This window comes from Alnus glutinosa, chromosome 3, assembly GCF_958979055.1.
Source record: "Alnus glutinosa chromosome 3, dhAlnGlut1.1, whole genome shotgun sequence".
NCBI lineage: Eukaryota > Viridiplantae > Streptophyta > Magnoliopsida > Fagales > Betulaceae > Alnus > Alnus glutinosa.
In genome coordinates, this window is record NC_084888.1 from 2,550,033 (window position 1) to 2,571,719 (window position 21,687).

A 21,687-nucleotide genomic window follows, 5' to 3' on the forward strand; every position below is an offset into this window, starting at 1 on the left:
GTATTAAAGAGTTGCTTACTTGAACATGGATGAATGAAAAGTGATCGAACTGGTGAAAGTGTAACCAAGACACGTACAGAAGTGTTTAGTTCGACAAGAGTATCTTATTGATACTTAAGAATTATGTTGTAAAATTGTAGTTTTTATGCTTAGTTTTGCTTCTAAAAAATGTTTGTTCAGACTGATTTATACACAGATAGCCATCTTGTTAATTTATGGAGTCAGAGCCATTTTATATAACAAGGAGGTCGCCTAGAGCTTATTGTGTATATATGCTGTTTTACTCACATCCAGCTTCATGTTGCAATTACAATTGAGAATTCCAGTCAGCAATGACTCGAGGTTCTTGATTTGTTGAGTTGGGTATCGCATTATGATCTGGATTGTGTGTTGCTTGAGACTCTGAATCACTACCTGACATGTCTCTTGACGAAGACGTTAGGGATTACCTAGGACATTGAAATGGGTCTGATGAGAATGTTGTCCCATTTTGGGAAGGTTAGTCCCACATTGATCAGTCATTTTGAAGTAATAGGCCATATGTCCCATTGTCTTCCACACATATGAAACCATTGATATGTGGTTTAGATATCGTTCGATTTAAGTTAGCTTTGTTCACACAGTTCCCCCAGATAGGCCAGTTTTATAATATGCAGGGTTAAGCTCTGTTGAATCACCCCAATCAATTCAGCATGACAGCATAGGATTTAAATTCTCTCATATGAAACAACTGATTCTCACATTTCAGTTTTTAACTTCATGATTTATGCTATGAATGCTGTACTTCGTATTTGCTATTGTCATTGTCTTCTTGTTGTATTGTTTTCTCGTTGATGATGTGTTACTTCATGGTCATATACATGGGGAAGTTGGGACAATTTTTTGTTTTTTTCGTCATGTATATTAAGCTCATATGATGCTCTATATGCCATTCCAAGACCATAAGTCATTCGGTTGCGGAATTTAGAACTTAGCTCTGAACTTCATAGCATTGAGATGAATAAGAATCATTGTGTTTTACATGGGATATAAATGAGTCCTTTGTGTTTAATTGAGTCCAATTGTGTTATGATCTTTAAGGCATTGATCTTTCCCTTGCAAACTAGTTTTTAAGAATTGAGTTCTATCCAAAATTTGTATCATTTGGTATCAGACCCAATCATCACGTTGAATATAGAATCGGACACAGCTCATCGAGTATGAGATCGAATGGGTTGCAGCTTTGTAGTTGAGTTACGAAGGGGACGACTTATTAGCTTTGATTAAAATGTCATGGTACTATGTATAAACATAATTAAGTTATTGCATACTAATAAATGAGTGGAGTCGCAAAAAATGAAATGACTATCATCAAGTCAGTATTAATAGAGTGGGCCGCCATGGACGTCTGCTGCGGAGTGTGGTGATATATTGTGATCTTAAGTGTCCCACATGGCTTAAGTATATTCTTAACCATGTGTATATAAGCTATTAGGCACATTCGCAAGCCGGTTTTCAAATGTGAGTTATACCCAAAGTTTATATCAAATTATTTTTATAACGTGAACAGATGGCACAAGTAATGATCTTGGTCTAACAGTTGCATATCACGATATGAAGAAATTCTCTTAATTCAATATTAGTTGGTGATATATATAATGTATGCATGTGACACTTAAGAGTCTGTTTGGTTGTGATTTTAGATAAAATCATGAAAACTGAATTATTAGGGAGTGTGTTTTTAAAAAATTGTTGTTTGAAAACGTATAAAAAATTTGAATTGTCAAATCTCAAGCAAAGAGTGCGTTTTAAAAAACGCTTAATTTAAAAGGTAAAATTACAATTTTACCAACAATATGAATTTGCTATGCATATTGACAAAGGTGTCGACAACTTCAAGAACGTGTTATTTTTCGTTTCCTTTTGTTGCTAGGTCGGCAAGAATGTGCATGTTATTGATAATAGTAAGTGATGACTGCTAAATTGAATTCTAAAAGGATTTTATTTTATCTCCTGAGTTAAAAAAAAAAAAAAAAATATTAAACGGTCATGTTGTAATATTATTATTATTATTATTTTTTAAGAAGATACTGATTTCATTAAAACATGCAAACAAACAAGAGCATGAATGCTCTATATAACCAGAGTTTGTAACTTTGATGCTACAATTTTCTGAATACACTCAGTGATACAATCAAGTCAAATCCAATCTGAATCATGAAGGACACCTTCTTTGGCTAACAAATGTGCAGCCCAATTTCATGATTGCTTGGTATGACAAGTCTCTCGATGAGGGGCGGAGTTAGGATTTGAGATGGGGGAGAAATTGAAAAATAAATAAATAAATAAAGTTAGAGGGGCCAAAATTAAAAAAATAAAAAGATTTTGGGGTAAAATTCATTTATTTTTTTTTTGTGGGGGGGGGGGGGGGGGGGGGGGGGGACCACCTTGAGCCTGACTGGCCCCCCTAAGGCATAAGGTGCTCATAGCAACTAAGGACCAATTTAATATCCTCCACAATCTGTCCATGCATAGCCCAACTAATTCCATGATTTTTAAATTAAGATACTAATGCTTCTATCTTTTCAAGTTCATTTTAACCACACCGACATTAAGAAAAAAGAAAGAAGAAATTTTTAGTGATAATCACATATACTTGGCAGTTTGGATGTTCAGTGAGTTGGTTATAACTATGGGTGAACAAGTGGGCGAATATTAACTACTCACATCGTTATATGTAGATGCAGTTAGCAAAAATCATTATCTATATATGCGTGTGCGGATAACGATTTTCGGATAAACGGATACGGTTAAGATTTTTTTTAAAAAAATTGCCTAAAATAGGCAGTTAGCGGGTTAAGAGTATGCAATTGCATATACTACTTGTCTACCCATTAATGTTATATTATTATATATACATATATATTGTACATAATCTATAGGCCATAATTGAGACGTGCAAAAATTGGGCTTAAAATTGACGGACCCATATAGAAACCCCAAAATATGCACCGGAATCCAAATTTAAAAGGCCTTTAGGCTCATTTATTAGACTGATGAGACCTTAAAAAATAGAGAAAACTTTAATTACCCTTTTTAAACTTCCATCACTTTTGCAATTTAATGTATTGAACTTTAAGAAAAATTTCAATCTCATCTCTCCATTAGGATGCTTTTGAAATTCCTAAAATACACTTCGTTTTTTTTTTTTTTTTTTTTTTTAAAAAGTAATTGTAATTCAAGGGTAATTTTTTTTTTAGAGTTCATGAGTATAAGGGTCATTGTATCTTTGATTTAACCCTAAACCTTAGTGTGAGATGGGAGATTGTAAAAAATTGAAAGTTTAATAAATTTAATTAAAACTTGTTTAACTTTGAAAAATAATTGCAAAAATGATTGAAGTTTTATCTAAAAAATAATATCTATTCAATGGGAACAAATATGGTGGGTGTCTGTCTCCGTGGACAAACCGGCCGTTCCTAAATCCGCCACACTAAGTGTATATACAGGATATAGTTGATATTCGCCGGGAACGATGTTACCCTGTAGAGCTTTTTGATTAGAGGAGAGCCTATGTTGGCACACCTTTTGAATTAGGATAAAGACTCCGGCACAACTTGTGCAGATTCTAGAGACACGGGGTACCATTCACTCCCCAATTAATGGTCGATTCTTAGACTAATCCTGCGTCATGAAACATGCTTCCAAAGTCTTCCTCTCCCCAGCTGTTCAACTATAAAATATACAAAGAAATGTCAAAAAAAAAAAAAAAAAAACGCAAAAAAGAGTGAATCCACATTATTCAAAGAATCAAAACAAGCACATCGTGACAAAAGAAAAAATCTTCTCAAAATTTCTCCGACCTCTAGGCCTTATCCAGAAGTGGCAAGGTTACCATAGCCGGAAAAAGCAGCAGATTCTCCACTCTCTTAGGAATCTCCCAAAATTTACTTCTTTTTACCGTTAAGTTCCTTTGCCGCCAAAATCGTCAACCGTCTGATCTAGAACCTCTTAAATCTGTGGGGTCCGTCCATGTTATGGACCCCACGAATATGATTCCAAAAGGGAAAGAAAATCAGCCCTCTTCCTCCTATCACATATCCCACTTGTCATCCCCAGCGTCCGTTCGGGGCCCCAAGTCTTCTCGACTTTCAAGTCCACCTCAAGAAATTGGGCCAATCTTGCTTTGAGAAAGTGGTATTTCTTGAAAAATCCTGATCTGGGTCCAACTCAGTCTTCTTCTTCTTCTTCTTCTCTTTGTTTTCGGTCGTCTGTGTTTTAGAACTTGTGGGTGTTCTTGTTATTGTTGTTTCTTCATCTTGTATTGTGCTTTTGGACCTGTGGCTGTGGGTGTGTTTTCTTTTCTGAGAATTGGGTGTGGGAAGTAGGAAGTTGGAGATCGATGAGGGGTTCAGGAATGAATTTGATTACCGCTGTTATTGGGTTTGGGATGAGTGCAACATTTATTGTCTTTGTCTGCACAAGAATAATCTGTGGGAGGCTCCGCAGGGCGGAATCACGGCCCATGTTCGAGATTGAATCAAGGATTGATCTTGAACAGGTACTATTTAATTCTCTCTATGATGGGTTTTTTCTTTTCTTTTCTTTTTTTCATTTTTCGCTGGTAACTGGTAAGGCTAACTGATTGTGTATTTGTCTCAATTTGTGAATCTATGCCAAGTCTTGTAGTGAGTTGTGCTTGAGATGTTTGAGTATATTGATAGTTCTTGATTGTCCTTTAATTCACACTTTCTTATTGTAGTAACTAGGATCAATATGCAACTTTGCACCTTAAGGATTGAAAGTGAGGTAATAACAAAATCTAGGGGAGATTTAGGGGTCTCGTGTGTCTGTGTCTGTGTTTGACTAATTGACTTTGTCTATATATATGAACTGTCATGATTACTTGTGAAGACAGCATTCTCTCTAATATTGGCAGATTGTTCTACACTGCATTATATATATATATATATATATATATATTGAACTGTCATGATTACTTGTGAAGATAGCATTCTCTAATATTGGCAGATTGTTCTACACTGCATTGTCTATAAAAATACCGACTATGGTTCTTTTTTTTCAACCTTAAGCCTAAATTTGCTAAGTGGTTTTATTGTTTATAGGACCAGGTTCCAAGAAGGTTGCAACTGTTAGAATATAAATTAAATGATTAAATTCATCAATTTCTGTTACTTAAAACTTTTGGGATAAATGATGATTTAATATGATATCAGAGTAAAGAGTTTAAACTTTGTCTCCGTCATTCATCTCCCATGTCAATTAAATAATGTAGTTATTGAGCCTCACTTATAAAGGAGGGGTTTGAATCCACATGCGAAGGAGAGTATTAGAATATAAATTAAATAATTAAATTCATCTATTCTTACCTGCTTAAGTTTTTTTAAATAAGTTGTAAATTAACAGCACTTGCCTTCCTGTCTTCCTTCTTCTCTCAATGTGATTGTATTTGAAATTGAGCTTCGAGCAATGGTATTAAATTTTCACTATTTGCTGACAGCCAGAACCTGGGGTTAGAGGCCTTGAACCAGTTCTGGTTGCTGCGATCCCTACCATGAAATTCAACCATGAAGCTTTCAGTTCTATGGAAGATCCACAGTAAGTTTAGCCGCCAATAATTGTAGTCATTGAATAAAAAGTTCCTTTCATTCACCTTAAAATCTTATGTAAATTTAAGTGGTATGTGTCAAAAAGGCTTTCTGTTTCTCTTTAGCCTCTACAACGTGTAGGAACTTCTTGTTTCCGTTTAATGATTAAATGTTTAGTTCTCCTCGGATAGACAGACATTAAGGTTAGTTCTTTTGCTACTGCAGGTGCTCAATATGTTTGGCAGAGTACCAAGAGAAAGAAGTATTACGAATAATGCCCAAATGCGGCCACAATTTTCATCTCTCTTGCATTGATGTGTGGCTCAGAAGACAGTCTACTTGTCCTGTCTGTCGTCTACCATTACAAGACTCTTTTGGAACAAAACATGTAAGACCACCTGTGTTTAGCATCACTCAATCTTTTGATGATTCTGAGGTCTCAATGGATCATTCCCATCTGTGGCTGCTACCTGGCCCTCAGCGTTCAGTAGGGAATGAAAGTAACCAAGGGAATGTTGAGCCTGTTCTTGTGAACACCCCAGAGCCAACACTTTCTGGAGAAGCAGAAAGAAGACAATGATGAAAGCAACTTAAATTTATTGTGCTCCAGATCGTAATGTGTCTCTGCTTCTAGCAAGCCATGTTTTTTCTTGTATATACAGTGGGTGAGAAGCTTTTAGGTTTTGAGGCATTACATGATTGGAGATTTTTTATTCCTATATTTACAGAAATTTCCTATCCTCTGTTGCATGGCTCAGACTCAATTACTTGGACTTGTGGTGAAGAAAATCCTCAAAATTCTAAGAAGTATCAGATGAAGTTCAATCGATATTTGGCATTCTCATCCAAGCATCCATCTTATATAAATTGATCTTGTTAAGCATTCAGTATACTGTGGCTGGCTTTATACATATAATGTCCAAAAAAAGAAAGTGAAGCTTCCATGGAGCATTGCATACATTATCTAAATTTTAGCTAAAATGCTACTTTTTTTTTTAACTAAAAGCTTTTCCCACTTCACCAAAAGCTTGCCACTGTTCTCTCTCTCTCTCTCTCATCACTCTCGTCTCCAAAAGCTCGAATGTCACCCCGTTCACCACCATAATTGCATCTTGAAGCTCACAATGTTGGGAATGACAGAGAGTGGAGGGAGGTGGAGCTTGGCTTGGGTGAGAGGGTTAAGGAGAAGGACTGCTGGAGCCTGGAGGCTCGTCGAGGACCACAAGCCAATCGTGGTATGGGCGGCAACGACGCTTGCTGTGCAAGGTGGCCTCTAGAAGCTAGAGAGAGAGAGAGAGAGAGAGAGAGAGATGAATAAACAATCAAGAATTCTATGTTTAGAGAAGCCATTTTAGATAAAATGACCTTCGGGGATTTTATTTCTAATTTTACGTTACAACCCATTTTAGATAAGCCAATACAAATGGGCTTAGTCACCCTGCATATTATGACACATGGTGACTCTACTGTGAACAACATTTTGCCCAGTTTCAAATTCGTTGGCTCAAACCAAAGGCCTTAATAACCACCTAAGGCAGCGGTTAACGATTTTAGAAGAATGCAAAGGTGATTATTAATTGTTAACCACCTGCCCATATATATATATATATATATATATATATATATATATATATATATATATATATATTATTCCAAATCTCAAATCAATCCTGCCGCCAATAGAAATCCAAATATCGAATAAGTAGGATTTGAACAGCTTTTTTTTTCGTGTTGAATACTTGCAAAATAGGAGAAATACAAGCAGGGAGCCTGCAGAAATACCGGTGGAAATAACTCTAATGTTTAATAAATGTTTAGAATATGCATGAGAATTGAAAAGAGCTTAAAATCAAAGTTTTGAGTGAGGGGCAAAAGTTTCTTTTACCTAAATAATAAATAGGGTTTAATATTTTATTGGTACTTGAGTTTTCAGTTTTTTTTTTTTTTAATTTAATATCTGAGTTTTCATTTGTTTCATAAGTGATCTCTGAGTTTAGGGGTAAAAATCACTTTGATACTTCTGTTACATTTTTCGTCAAAATATTAACGGTTTGCCACGTGTTAATCGCTAAGGTTGACACATGGTATTATATAAAAATTGTTTGATGGGTTTTGGCCTTTTGGGATAGCTGAACCACTCCCGAGGGCCATGGGGTGATTTGGCCCTTTTTTTTTTTTTTTTTTTTTTTTTTCTTAAAAAAAAAAATCATATTATTTTATTATTTTTAAATAATTTTTAAAGATTTTTATATTTTTTTTTATATAGTGCTAGCGGTTGACACGTAACAGATCGTTAATATTTAGATAAAAAATATAACGGAAATACCAAAGTGGTTTTTACTCATAAATTCATGTACTACTTATCAAATAAATGGAAACTCAAATATTAAATTTAAAAATTCTAAAATTTCAAGTACCATTAAAGTATTTAACCTTAACAAATACGTTAAAAATTCTACGTTAAAAATTCTTATCAAAAAAAAAAAAAACGTTAAAAAAAGAAAAAAGAAAAAAAAAAGTCTGTGTCATACACACGTTGCACTTGGATCTAATACAGTCCTACCCAGTGGTGGCACCGTAAAAGCGTTTTGGAGTGAAAGAGATAATGGTGGCACACGTAGGAGTCATCTCTCTCGGCTCTTGCTTCCCTTCTCTCCGTCGTCTTCCTCGGCCCTGCTCCCCCAAGCACGCACCATTTGCCAGTACGTACAAATATCAGTAAGAAGGTTACGATTTTTTAATGTGTATGAGCTGAGTTATAGTTGTCTGTCACTAAATTCAGGTGTAATGTAGTCAATATACGAGCTTTTTGACACCCCACATCGTTTTTTTGGTGGGTTTTTGTTATCATAGAAACAATCTTCTCTTTTCGGTGATATCGAATTACCTTCTTGTTGTTTTGGTTGTTGATTACCCATAATTGAGTTTGATGAATTCCTTGAGTTTTCAGCTGCCTATTTATTATGTGAGATTAAATTATATTGCTTTTCCTAAAAAGAATTCTGATTTGAACTTTAATGGAGTAAATTTCATATAATGAAAAGATTACCCCCAATATATAGAATTTCCCTAAGAGCTTCTTTGATGCCTTTGTGTGTTGCTGTGGAGCCAATATATGGGTTTCTGGATATTTACCAATTGGTGATACGATGTTCTCCTTTTTTTTTGCTGGGTATGTAATTATTTAATGTTCTTATGGTTTTGAGCTGTGATGGAGCAACTTTTGGGTCATAAGAGATTTCCCATTAGTGATTTGATGTTTCTAAGAATTGCTTTTGCAGTGGATATGTACTAATTGTGTACAGGAATGGAGGCAATCATAAAATGTAGTTGGTCTTGGGTCATTGATTCAAGGATTTGTTTATATGATGATTTAGATATGAATTCTATAGGGATTTTGTCTAATTGAACTGTAATAGAGATGATTTATTGAGGTTTGGAGATTAAGAAAGCTTAAACTCGTTAAAATGAAAAACTGTTGAACTGTGTTCTTGAGCCATAAAATTCTGTTGTAGGGAACCTATGTTTCAATTATGCTGGTCAAATTAATCAGTGTCAGTTGCTTGGCAGTGGCCACAATGAGTGAAGATCCAGTTCGTGAGTGGATTCTCTCAGAAGGAAAGGCAACACAGATAACAAAAATCAGTTCCATAGGCGGTGGTTGCATCAATCTTGCTAATCGTTATGATACCGATGCCGGTTCTTTCTTTGTGAAAACAAACAGGTAGAGTGGTATGCCAAATTTGATATTCAGATGATTCAATCCTATATTTAGCCATCCAACTGATGCAAGCTTGCTTCTGGTTTGTACTCATGAATATACAATTTAAATCCTTTTAAATTCCACGTCAAAATAACAAATACATTATGAATTTGAAACACTGGATCAGGAGTATTGGACCATCAATGTTTGAGGCAGAGGCTCTTGGTTTAGGTGCCATGTATGAAACCAGAACAATCCGTGTGCCTAAGCCATTTAAGGTATGCAAGTTTGACTTTGTAAATATTAAGGTAGCATAGTTTATTGTTGACATAAGTTCCCTATTTGGTAGTAAAGCTTAAGTAAGCCTGTTGTTAAGCATTGTAGGTTGGACCCCTACCTAGGGGTGGTTCCTACATCATCATGGAATTCATTGAATTTGGTTATTCCAGAGGCAATCAGGTGAGAGTCGTGAGACTGCAGATTTATATGAATATGATGTAGGTGATAACAACTTGTATTAGAATTTTAACTATTTGTTGGTCCTCAGTCTGTTCTAGGGAGGAAACTTGCTGAAATGCATAAAGCTGGAAAATCCGAGAAAGGGTTTGGCTTTAATGTAAATAACACCATTGGCAGGTAAAGTATTCTGGGTTGTTGAACTTATCGTCCTCATACATGTGCGCTCACACAGACATGCGCACGCACACTCAAAGCACACATGCACATGCACACACATCTTCAATTCTTTGGAATTTATAGAGATGTACGATTGAGTTCTAACTAGATCATCTATATTACCTTGTAGTACACCACAGATAAACTCTTGGTCCTTGGATTGGATTCAGTTTTATGGGGAACATAGATTGGGTTACCAGTTGAAGTTGGCCCTAGACCAGTATGGTGATAGAACCATTTATGAAAAAGGTTAGATTGCGTTTGAAATAATATTTCTTTCTATCAGATTACTATGATTCTACATTATAGCTTGTTATACACTTGTACATACATCGATTAAAGATGATTTGCTCTGTCAATTCAACTCAAATAAATGTATGGCAAGCATATGAGATGGCTTTATGGTTGTGATTATATTTCAGAACCTTTTTCCTGTTTGAAGGTGATGGCCCATGGAATGGTTAAATGCTTCTGTGTTTCACTTTAATATTGCAATTAAAACTGCAAGCCAACTGCAAGATACTTGTAGGATTCTTAAAGTTTCCCTTTTTATATCACTTGTCTCCTCAAAGATTAACAAAGCACCAGTGTCAGTTGTGGGAATTCTAGGATCTACAAAATTTATAAAGGTAACTCCCGTGGGAAACTTAAATATCTTATTTGAGTAAGTACTATCCAAATGTATAGTAATTTGATATATGATATCTGACTACAATATTATGTGAAGAAGAAGAAATAAATAAAGAGGAAATATGTGATATTATTACTTTTTGTTGATAATATTCATTTGTAGCTAAAAAATTATGAATATGATTGATGGCACATGATGTTTGATCATCATACATAACAGGACAAAGACTGGTGAAGAGCATGGGACCTCTCTTTGAAAATGTGGAGATAGAGCCGTGCTTGCTACATGGAGACCTGTGGAGTGGAAATATCAGCTCTGATAACAATGGCGAGCCTGTTATACTTGACCCAGCGTGTTACTGTAAGTCCAAGTTAGTTGAAATATTGTGCCAGGACATATCAGCTTGAAATTAAAATGTGTTACTTTGAAGCATTGAAATTTGAGATGATAGTAGTTATGTGAAGCTGGTTCCTCAATAATTTTGGTCCCTGGAGTTAGCTTCTGATCTAATTACTTATGATTTGAAATCTGAGGATGGACACATCCTGGCTGGGTTCACTAGATGAAGAAATCAAGGAGTACAATTTGGCATGCTTTTCTTAGTTCAAAACTGCCCGGATAAAAAAGATGCAAACAAAGTTTCTTCAGAACTTTCTCTCTTTTATGATAAGACAAAAAGTTACCCCCCTTTAACATCCTTGGATATCTTATCTGGTTATTTCTACAGTAACAGTTAAAGTTTGACTAAACAATGTTTAATTGAGATGAGGGTGATTTCGTGTTATAGAAATTGATAATTTAAAGCACTAAGAGCAATGACACTGTTAATTAACTTTTCTTATAGATGGACATAATGAGGCAGAATTTGGAATGTCATGGTGTGCCGGCTTTGGAGGATCATTCTATAATGCCTATTTTGAGGTATTATCATCTTCTAACATACAATCAAAAAACTGACTAACCCAACCTCAAGCTGATCTATGCTTGCATCTTGAAGTTATTATTCTATCTAAACCTTCTCTATATTTCTTTGTAAGCTTTAGCTTCTCAATATCTGCATTGATATTATTCAAAAAGCTATCTTTTGTTAATAGCTTGTCTGCTTTCTCCAGGTGATACCTAAACAGCCAGGCTTTGAGAAGAGGAGAGATCTTTATATGTTGTACCATTATTTGAATCATTACAACCTCTTTGGTTCCGGCTACCGTTCATCTGCCATGTCTATAATAGATGACTATCTAAGGATGTTAAATGCGTAGCATTGCATCTAAAATGATCATGATGTTCATACACAACAGCACAACAGGGTTAAGTTGCAGATATTCTTGTAAGAGATTTGCTTCAGATTCAATTTCTTCATATGGTATGTTTTGTATTTAATCACCATTTATTCTCAAAGTTCAAAGTGATAAATTTAATTATTTAAATTAATATTTTACTATTTTTCTCATGTATGGGATTAGATAACATGTAAATTATTTAATTGAAACAAGAAATAAATTGTAGAGTTAATGTTTGAGTTCATAATATCGATTTTGATACCATCTTAAATTACTAGCTTCTTTTAAAAATTACTATACATTACATTCTTTTTCTTTTTCTTTTTCTTTATTTCATTCTTTATTCCATTAAAATATTTAAGCTTTACGAAGAGCTTTCTATTTAGATTTAAGAGAGAAATAAATAAAATAAAAAGTAAAGGATTTACAATGACTTTTATGAAAAATGATGGACATCCATCACCTTCCTCCTATTGGCTAAACATATTCTTATGACGGATTTGAAAATGAGATGAGTTGGAATATGCGTATAACATGATTCTTTCCTAAAAATAAAGGATGAAAAGAAAAGAAAAGATGTATGATAATTTTAAAGGATTACTATTTATTACTCTTTACACTTATATCACATCGGTTAATGTTGTGTGTTTAAGTGGTTGTTTATGTTACTTCCTTAAATAGGCGTGAAAAATATCATTACTCATTTTAAAGCGAAGCTCTTCAAAATATACGTTTTTTCTAAAGAAAAAAGATTTTTAAAGGACCCGATATGGATGTGTGGGCTGCTTCCGTAAAAGGTAAAACAAATTTTCCCACATACAGAAGGCCTAGGAGACATGTTAGGAAATGCCCGAAGAAGCCCAAACCAAACTAACTAGTCCACAACATTTTTTTGTATAAGATCGGAGAATTGTGAATCTTATTACAAACTCCATTTTCTTACTTCCTCCTTCCCCTCCTCCTTTTGGGTGGTTGAAAAAATTTACAGAAATGCAAACTTGTGTGCCTATCATATATCATATGACATATTGATCTGCAACTAAATCTCACTCTACTGCACTCCCATGTATTTTCCTCATCCCCTCTTTCCCATTGTGTAGTGGTAAAATCCTCCGCCGCCACACTCATTTTGTGGCCTAGCCTCTGTTTTGGGCCTTTTGGCTAAGTTCCTTTTGTTGTTTTCTCTTTGTTTCTGTGAATGTACATTTATGTACTCACTAGAAAAAGAAAAAAAAAAGAACTAACTAGTCCACAGTTTTTGAGGAATTTAGGAATTACAACTACCGAAAACACCTTCCCTTCCAAGACCACTCTCTGGAACTCAGAATCTCCAACACTTGTCCCCCAACATACACAAGGTTCCGTGGAGAGAACATTCTAGAAGGAAGAAAAAGAAAAAAGGAAAGCTTTAGACAGATAGTTAAAAAAAGCATGGAGGGCATGGCAGAGGAAACGCCATTGGCAGAGCAGCTGGTACTCTCACTAGAGCAAGCGACAAACATGGCCAAACAGCTCCAACACACCACCACTGACCCAACCCACCTCCTTCAAATCTACACCTCCCTGCACCAAGCCCACCAACACCTCTCCACCTTCCTCTCCAAAACCCAGTTTCCTCCCCAGCCTCCCGCCGCCGAAAACTCCTTCTCCTCCGCCACCGGTGCCGTCGCCGGCGACGAAAACGACACCAATCCGATGCAAATCATGGACAGTGACGATGCGGTGGAAGAAGCTGAAGAGAATTCGAAGGGCATAGTTGAGAGGGTTGAGGAGAAGATGAGGAACTGCTTTATCAAGAATAAGCGGCCCAAGCGGCGGCTATCGCCTTCGGCGGTGGCAGTGGCGGAGGAGAGGAGGCTGTATGATGATGGGTATGGTGGGGGAGTGAAGGGGTTTGATCCTCGTGCGACGAGGTTGAGGGCTTTGGACCTTGTCTACCAGTTTCATGGCTGAGGGAGCAGAGGAAGTCGAAGAAACAGAGCAAAACAGAGTGGTTCTCGGTTGCCTTGTGATGAAGAGCTTAGATAATATATTTTGTTCTTTTTTTTCCTCCACTTTGGTTTATTATTATGCGGCAGGATATAGATTTTGAAGGAATAAAAATGGAGAAGAAAAAGAATGGGAGTTTTTTTTTTTTTTTTTTTTTTGGGGGGGGGTGGGGGGGGTTATGGTAATTATGGTAAGTGTAGATTATACAAGATCAGGAACATGTTGAATGAGCAGCAAAATGTTCAACTTAGGGAACCCTTATGTTGGGATTTTGTTAGTAAATCATTCTGGTTTTCTTTTTCCAGGCCTTTGTGCTTGGAATCTCAAAAGGCTAGATCTTGAATTTAATACGAAGTATTTTCAAAGAAAATAAAATTCACGAAATGTAAAATAGTTTACACTTTCTATTTGTTTAAACGATTTTTCACCACTATCTCACACCCTTGAACAAACTATTGTGAGAAGGTTCTATATGGAGCCTACTTGCTTGAGCAAGTCTCGAGTTACCTAAATACCTGCTTCCTCACAATTACCGGTTAAAATTACAAGTAATATAAGTAAAAAATTTCATTGAATCTTAATTTCACCCTCGAAAACTTTTTATTCTCACACAAATCTTTTCATTTGCCGCTCCTCTTCCTCGTAGCTCCTCAAATTATATGGATAAAAAATATTTGACAATTTTTCACATGAATCAAACGTCAAAAAAACTGTTTTTATAGCCATTTTCAAAGTTGCAAACAAATAGTGAAAATAGCCACTTTTTCCCAAAAATGTGTTCATTTTCAGACAATTTTTTTTGTCGAAACGAACATGCCTAAATAAAAGAACTACAAAAAGAAGGTGATTTTATCATAAAATCATTACAACAGTGCACTGGTATTCTTCAAACTTTCTGAATCAAATATTCATTCTTATTTACAATAGAGTAGTCTTAGATGAAACAGGAGTAATATTACTTCTTGATACTTGATAGTATTATGATCATATGCATTGCATGAACTTGATTTTTGGGCCCAAAAATGGGGTCTCCACTATACGTATGCTGCTACAGCCCATAAAAAATTCCAGTCAAAGACTCAAAGGAGAGTTGCCCACAGCCCACTTCCATCTCCGATTCACCTTCAGCCATGGATGTTCACTTTCAGACATGGATGTTAATCATATGGTTTTGTCATTCTTAACTATTTGAATCATATCTGGTGCAATTCCAACAATGTAGTAGATCAGGCTCTGTGTGCGTGCCTACTGGTGGGCGTTTGCCGTTAAGTTCCCGTTCATGGAAACCTCAAACTAGAAGCACTATACTTTCACAATCAAGTTATGCAGATTCACAAAATCATCTAAGGTAAGCTCTTCTGGTCTAGACTGCAAAACCCATCGAATTTATTGATGAAATTAGCAAAGTTATTGCCAAATGAACAAGTTTTTGCAAGAAAAATGAATATAGGATTGAACTTAACTACTCTAATTACCAATACTTACGGTATTTGGAAGACCAACATTTCCCAAAGCTTTTTCGATCTCAAGGGACGTGCATATGTGCTGAAGCGACCTCCGTAACATCTTACGTTTCCCGTTGAATGCAGAATTGACCTATATCCGAACCAGAAAGGGTAAATGAACATTAAGAATTAAAAGGCAGTGTCTCGACTGATATAGCTCATGTTGTAAAGTTAAGGAATAGGGTTACGTTGGTCTTACGTTCAAATTTTTCTAGTAATAAACAACAACAATAAATAAATAAACAAAATAAACATTTGGCAAAAATTCAACTGTAAATTTATCTTCAGATAATTTTCTACTGCATGTCAGCCATATCAAAGACAGAATAAGAAATAATTGTTGCCCTAGCTAGCACTAAAACTAGTTAAGTTTCTTCATATGATAAAAATCTGAAAAGTCAGAAGGATAATAAATTGCACAATGGAAATTGAAACAACCATTGAGAAGAAGCTCTTTGTGGAAGAAACTTGGGGATACTCCGCCGGTTGCTTCAGCTTAAATGTAACAACAGCAGCATCAACCTACAGAAACATAAGAAAGGATCAGGTTAATCTCCATTCATTCAACAAATCGATACAAAAACTTGTCTCAACAGACATGCATTGTATATAAGATGAGATGTAGGAATAGGTGTTGGTGATAATCATCACCAAGTATCCTTTCAAACAGGGGCGGAACTAGACATTGAAGTGTGGGGGAACATAACTGAAGAAAGCATAAAATTTAGAGGTAATTTTAAAATTTTGGGGGGACATTTGTTAATTTTGTAGGGGATATTAATAAAAAGCATTAAATTTAGGGGTAATTTTAAAATTTTGGGGGTACATTAATTTCCCCAAAGTCTTACCTAGATCCGCTCCTGCTTCCAAACAATAGCTATGATCTTTTAGTAACTACGGCAGTTACAGAGAGAGAAAAATGCTAACAAACAGGTTATTGTGTGTCCCTGCAGGTTTGAATTGAGTGATTCTCTTTCTCGTGCCAAAAACCAAAGATAGGTCAACTTTTATTTTTTATAGAGATGATAACAAGCATAATGAGGTATGTTACACATAGATGTCTGCTCCATAGAGACGGAAAAGTTTTAACACACCAAACATTTGAGTTTACAGGCTTTCACCAGTATTCTGATAATGATTCATCTGGCCACTAACTGATGGACTTATTTGAAAGCACAACTTCAGGAGAAAGTGTACAAGCAGCGCTGCCCAGCCACTTCTAGTTCTTATGGGTACCTTTTAAAATCTTAAGAGGTAGACGAGAAAGATTCTTCTATCTTTCTAGCAAGGGTAATACATGATGTTTAAAAAAAAGGGGGGGAGGGGGGGGGGGGGAGAGAGAGAGAGAGAGAGAGATTTGTGAAATGCTTTCATGAAACCGAGTAATGTCATGCTCACAGTGCAAAAGAATTGCTATGTTGTAGCCATTTTATGGTGTTGATATGTCGAGTCTTCTCCACAGTGAAGGAAATTGATCTATATTTTCTTTTGCCTGTGGTAATAATTTTCTTTCAAATACTTCTTTCTGGAAAGAGCTTGTTATGCACATCTCCTGTATCTTATATTATGGATGTATGAAATATTCTCGCTGTAGCTCTGTTAAAATCTGCAGGATCCTGAGTTAGCTCATGATAGGACATGGAGAGACAGAGCCAATTGTGATTGACGAGGACTTGGTAAGTTTCTATTTCAATTATTATGCACATTCAAAGAAAAGAAAAAAACAGGAGTCGGAAATCATTTATCTGTATATATGGGATATAAATCACTTACATTGGGCTGAGGGAAAAAATTTGTCCTTGGGACCTTAAACTTGTATTCAGGATCTGACAAGGAAATTAATAAACAGAAAGCCCGTGTCATCAAGAAGCATAAACAAAATTGTGCAAAATATTCTCGATAATAGATAGAGACAGGACTCTACAGCAACGAATTTTGATTGCTTAATTACATGATCTTGTTTTGGCTCCTTTAATTGTATAAATTATTGTTGCCCAGAAGAAACAGAGGTAGAAATAACAGTTATCTAGGTCATGGGCTCAAGACCCACTGGGTGCAGTGATAACTTATCCACATGTTATAGATTCTCAGTTGCTATACCATAAAGGTACATATAAATTTATTAAAATCAGGAATAACTCATTATTATATTCATGTTAAACAGTCTATAGTATTGCAGGACACCTGAGTAGAAATTGACAAAGACATTGATGGGTCGGTACTCTGATGTCCGCAAGGATGATTCCACCATTCGCACTGCTGTCTCCTCCTGAAAATAGTTGTTTAGTGTAGTGACAGTAAGTAGACAGGTCTATAAATCTAATTATGATCTAAATTTTATCTTCTTAGAGTAAATATCTGAGAGGTAAAACACCACCTGGATGCTAGAGGTTGAGGAAAAGAAAAAAGTATGCTAACCTGGAGTAAGAGAGCAACTTCCGAGAAAATGTCACCCATTGGAAGGAGTAGTTTGACTACTTCTGTGCTAATATTAAAGGGTATATTGGAGACTACCTGTAAATGAGAAACTTATCTAGATTATTCTATATATTGGAGAATTACAAGTGAACAAGAAACACATATTTATGATGTCTTTAGTGTTTAACTGATATGGAGTGTAAAATTAAAATATACATACACCATCAGAAGCGCGCACACACACACAAAAACAAATACATGCAGTATATCATCTTGGGCACATGTTCAGGTATGTCTGAGCCACGTTTCTGAACAAGTGCAATGGATTTAACAGTCCACACTACAAAGACTTGTCCTAAATCCTTTTTCACATGGTATTACTTATCTCTTTGAATGAATAACAAGTTAACAAGACATCACATTCAAGATGATGGAGCAATAAAAATCAGTTACACAGAAAATGTACATGAAGTAGGGTTCTCACTTTTGCATATCTTGATTTTGAATGGTCCAATGACTTTATACTTCCCAGCAATGACAACATATGGGACCGAACATGACATTTGACGAAGTCTTCTTTTAAAACCTGCACATTTCGCCTACAGAAGTTAATATCATTCACAATGTATTATTGACAATGAGAACATAAAGGTTGAACAAAACAATATAAATAAATCAAATAAGTACCCACATTGATGTTAATAGTTATAACTGTCAGGCACTTCAATATTCATATGGAAAACTAACATACCAAATGACAATTCAGACACTGAAATAATATCAGCAATTCAGATGAAAAGGGAAAATTAAAATCTTGCAGGAACATGTGGACACGCTGTTTAGGATAAGAAGTTCAGAACAACTAACGATATATCATAGCCAGTTTTGAATAGTATTCAAGCAACTTGCAAATTTAGTGAGAGCATCGTTTTAGCATAAGACATCTTGAGTCATTCACTAAGGAATGAAAAAAGTTAACTACTAAATGAAATTGCTTAAGTTCTGTCAATAAAACATTTTTTAACTACGTCAACTTTACACAACTATAATGCATACAATACTTTGGTTTTTACCAAGCCACATGTGCATAATGTAACAATTAAGTATACAACCGATGGTTGAAAAAGACACCATTCGAACACACATAAAGACAAAAGGCAGAACAACTTTGAAGAAGTTAGTCATCTGAGTTAAAGGCTTGAAAATGGGGACAAGAAGCAGAAACAGACACATAAAAAGAGACAAGGCAATCCATGCTTCAACACAACTCTAAAATAAGGAATTGGAATTTTTTAGTATCCACGCCAAATTATATGCTTTTCTCAATCAAAATCATATCTGTAGATTGTGGGCTATTCATCCCATAGCTCTTTATTTAAAAGCATTTTATTTGCATATATACAACTAACGCAAACAATATGGGAAATCAATAACAAGTAAAGCTTCAATTTGTCATTGGTGCTTAAAGAAAACTTATGGTTCAATAAGCATTTTGGAAGAGGCTTGCTGTAGAAAGCAAAACCGGAAGCAAATTGTTCTCTTGATTTCTTCAAATCTGTTCATTTATTGCAACTTTCCATTCAAAAGCAAGAGAAGTGGCCCCATTGTGCAAACAAGATGATGCATTAAAGTTGTTACTGTTTAAAGTTAATGGGGGTCAAATTATATTAATGCTCTGGAGAAGAATAACATACAAATGTGCTTAAGCAAGAAGAAACTAGTGAGAACATATTAAACTTTTTAGGGCTTAATTTATCACCAAAAACGTAGTTTACCTGAAACCTGTCTGTGCCTGCAAATCTTTCACTCACAAGAGTGGCCATGTGTGGATCCTAAAAAGTCATGACAAATGTACAAAATAAGTCTGATATCGAAACAGAAGATAAATATTTCTTATTGCTCCTCCGTTTCAAAATAAATGATTACCTTTTCTTTTTTGGTTGTCTCAAAATATATGCTATTTTCTAAAAATGATAATTCACACTTCTTTGATTTCCTATAATGCCCTCAATTAAAAAAAAAAATGAACAAAATTCATGCCACATCCAATATAAGGCAAAAAAATATTTTAGGAAGATTACTATATTTTTTTTTCATTAACAATAATCAGGTTATTTCAAAACACAGTGTCTAGCATTTGGGGTATTTGTAGCAACAAATAGTAAATGTTTCTCCATGCTCATTGCTTGCTTGCTTCCCAGACTTCAGATAATGCCAAATTGCATCATATACAAGTCAAGGAAGCTTGTGCAAGCAAGCATATGCTTGTATGATAGAAAATTTCCAACTGGGTCATTCTTCATATAAAGTTTATCAGCGGAGCTAAAAGGTAGGCCTTGCATTCTGAGCAACTAACCTTTTCAATGGCAAGAACAATAGCACCGGCATTGATGAGTACATTAGTCAAAGAACCCGTCCCAGGCCCGATTTCTAGCACAACATCGCCATCTTCTACACTGGCCGCACTCGCGAGCTGCTCATTGATCTCGTTATTCAACATATAATGCTGCAACCACAGCCGTTCATTTCATTGGGACATTTTCTCGAACAGCTGGTGAATACCAAACAACTACCTTCCCGGACACCATAGTCGCAAAAGCAATTACTAAGACTACAGCTACTGTAATTTATATTGACATTTTCTCAGGAACCAAACAGAAGAGAAAGCTAAAAGACCTGGCCGAAGGATTTTCTTGGGGTGCGGCCTTTGGAGTTGAGAGCTCTGAGAGTGGCGTGGTAATCGTCTGCGCTTGGGCTTGGGCTTCTCTTCGCGCAAGCTATGTATAGCGGGATGGGACTATTTCTTCTTCGTGCGCCGGCGGTGCTATTGTGCGCCGGGAGTGGAGCTTTGAGGGTTCGTGTCGAGGGTATTGGCGGTAGAGATTGGAGGGGAAGAGGTCCGGTGGTCACTCGATTCATTCCCATTGTAGTCAGTCTCCTGGTGAAACTTTGAGAAAGTGATTTCGCCAATGTACAACAACGCTATCTTTTGATTAATGGTGTTTTTGTTTTTTTACCCCTTTTTTTAATAAATAAAAGAGAGGAATGCTACAGAACCCGAACGTTTTCCCGAATTTTGGTTCCAAACTAACGTGGAACCAGCCACGTCAGTCAAAGAAAAAAACCAAAAGAAATGGCTTTTTTTTTTTTTTTGTGCTACAGTAAATGTCAGGAAAGACAGCCTGACGTGATAGAAATGCAGAAGTGATTTTCATCTCTCACTCCAAGCGACCGGATGCCATTTTCGTCTCTCTCTCCAAGCTGCTCCATTTTCACTGATTTTCGTCTCTCTCCAAGTCTTTCTGCCATTTTCGTCTTATTGGTGCGTCTGCTAGTGTATTGTGTGTTACTCTGTTTTGAGTTAAGTTGTTGCATGTTCTAATGTAATAGGCATTCTAGTAAATTGTTGGAGACTTATAAGCTTCATTAAAAAACATAACCAAACTCACGCATACCAGGAAAACACCTGGAATTGGCTGCTTAATAAACAGCTTTCCCCCATTACAGCAAAAAAACAAACACTTTGCATACAAGAAAACAGAGCAACAAATAAACCCCCCCAAAATGACAACAAACCCATTCTACAGAAAATACAGAACAACCAACTATAAAAGAAATTACAGGATACTTGTATTATATTAGGCTCAGCTTAACAATATTGAAGGCCCAGACGAAAGTCTTTTAGATCTTGCCCTGGCGAGCAGCCGGCCGTCCGTTCGGGGTGATTGTGGTGGTTGTGGGGCTCGGAGTGGGGTCAGTGATGGTGGTTTTAAGGGGTTGAAAGCTGGATAACATTGAGAAGAAACGTTACCCACTGCTCTTTTTACGGCTTCAAATAGAAAACCTATCAAATGTGTGCTTCAGACAACTTTAAGTATAAGAACGTTGATGTTTAAGT

The 21,687-nt window shown here is 35.9% G+C and overlaps 4 protein-coding genes across 6 annotated transcripts; 3 read left to right on the forward strand and 1 right to left on the reverse strand.

Annotated features, from left to right (window-relative positions):
* Positions 1–3,816: 3,816 nt before the first annotated feature.
* Positions 3,817–6,419, forward strand: LOC133863874 (RING-H2 finger protein ATL5-like). The gene is made up of 3 exons (XM_062299998.1): positions 3,817–4,540; positions 5,501–5,598; positions 5,814–6,419. The coding sequence occupies exons 1-3, from the start codon at positions 4,382–4,384 to the stop codon at positions 6,166–6,168; spliced, it is 612 nt and encodes a 203-aa protein (XP_062155982.1). The 5' UTR covers positions 3,817–4,381; the 3' UTR covers positions 6,169–6,419.
* A 1,701-nt stretch (positions 6,420–8,120) lies between these two features.
* LOC133864317 (protein-ribulosamine 3-kinase, chloroplastic) lies at positions 8,121–11,956 on the forward strand. 3 transcript variants are annotated; one of them, XM_062300605.1, is made up of 9 exons: positions 8,121–8,306; positions 9,148–9,312; positions 9,479–9,569; positions 9,676–9,750; positions 9,839–9,927; positions 10,097–10,215; positions 10,817–10,957; positions 11,442–11,518; positions 11,710–11,956. In XM_062300605.1, the coding sequence occupies exons 1-9, from the start codon at positions 8,194–8,196 to the stop codon at positions 11,854–11,856; spliced, it is 1,017 nt and encodes a 338-aa protein (XP_062156589.1). In that variant the 5' UTR covers positions 8,121–8,193; the 3' UTR covers positions 11,857–11,956. The 3 variants fall into 3 exon arrangements, with proteins under 3 accessions (XP_062156589.1, XP_062156590.1, XP_062156591.1); XM_062300606.1 differs by having other exon boundaries at positions 8,123–8,290; positions 9,159–9,312; XM_062300607.1 differs by having other exon boundaries at positions 8,172–8,306; positions 9,159–9,312.
* A 996-nt stretch (positions 11,957–12,952) lies between these two features.
* LOC133864837 (uncharacterized) lies at positions 12,953–13,996 on the forward strand. The gene has a single exon (XM_062301262.1). It carries the CDS (start codon positions 13,309–13,311, stop codon positions 13,828–13,830), a length of 522 nt encoding a protein of 173 aa, XP_062157246.1. The 5' UTR covers positions 12,953–13,308; the 3' UTR covers positions 13,831–13,996.
* A 747-nt stretch (positions 13,997–14,743) lies between these two features.
* On the reverse strand, positions 14,744–20,776 carry LOC133864236 (ribosomal RNA small subunit methyltransferase, chloroplastic). Its single transcript, XM_062300521.1, has 10 exons — positions 20,466–20,776; positions 20,146–20,295; positions 19,565–19,621; positions 18,274–18,375; positions 17,790–17,885; positions 17,556–17,640; positions 17,145–17,197; positions 15,810–15,893; positions 15,352–15,462; positions 14,744–15,234 (listed from the first exon to the last, which is right to left on the reverse strand). Exons 1-10 carry the CDS (start codon positions 20,712–20,714, stop codon positions 15,169–15,171), a joined length of 1,053 nt encoding a protein of 350 aa, XP_062156505.1. The 5' UTR covers positions 20,715–20,776; the 3' UTR covers positions 14,744–15,168.
* Positions 20,777–21,687: the final 911 nt, after the last annotated feature.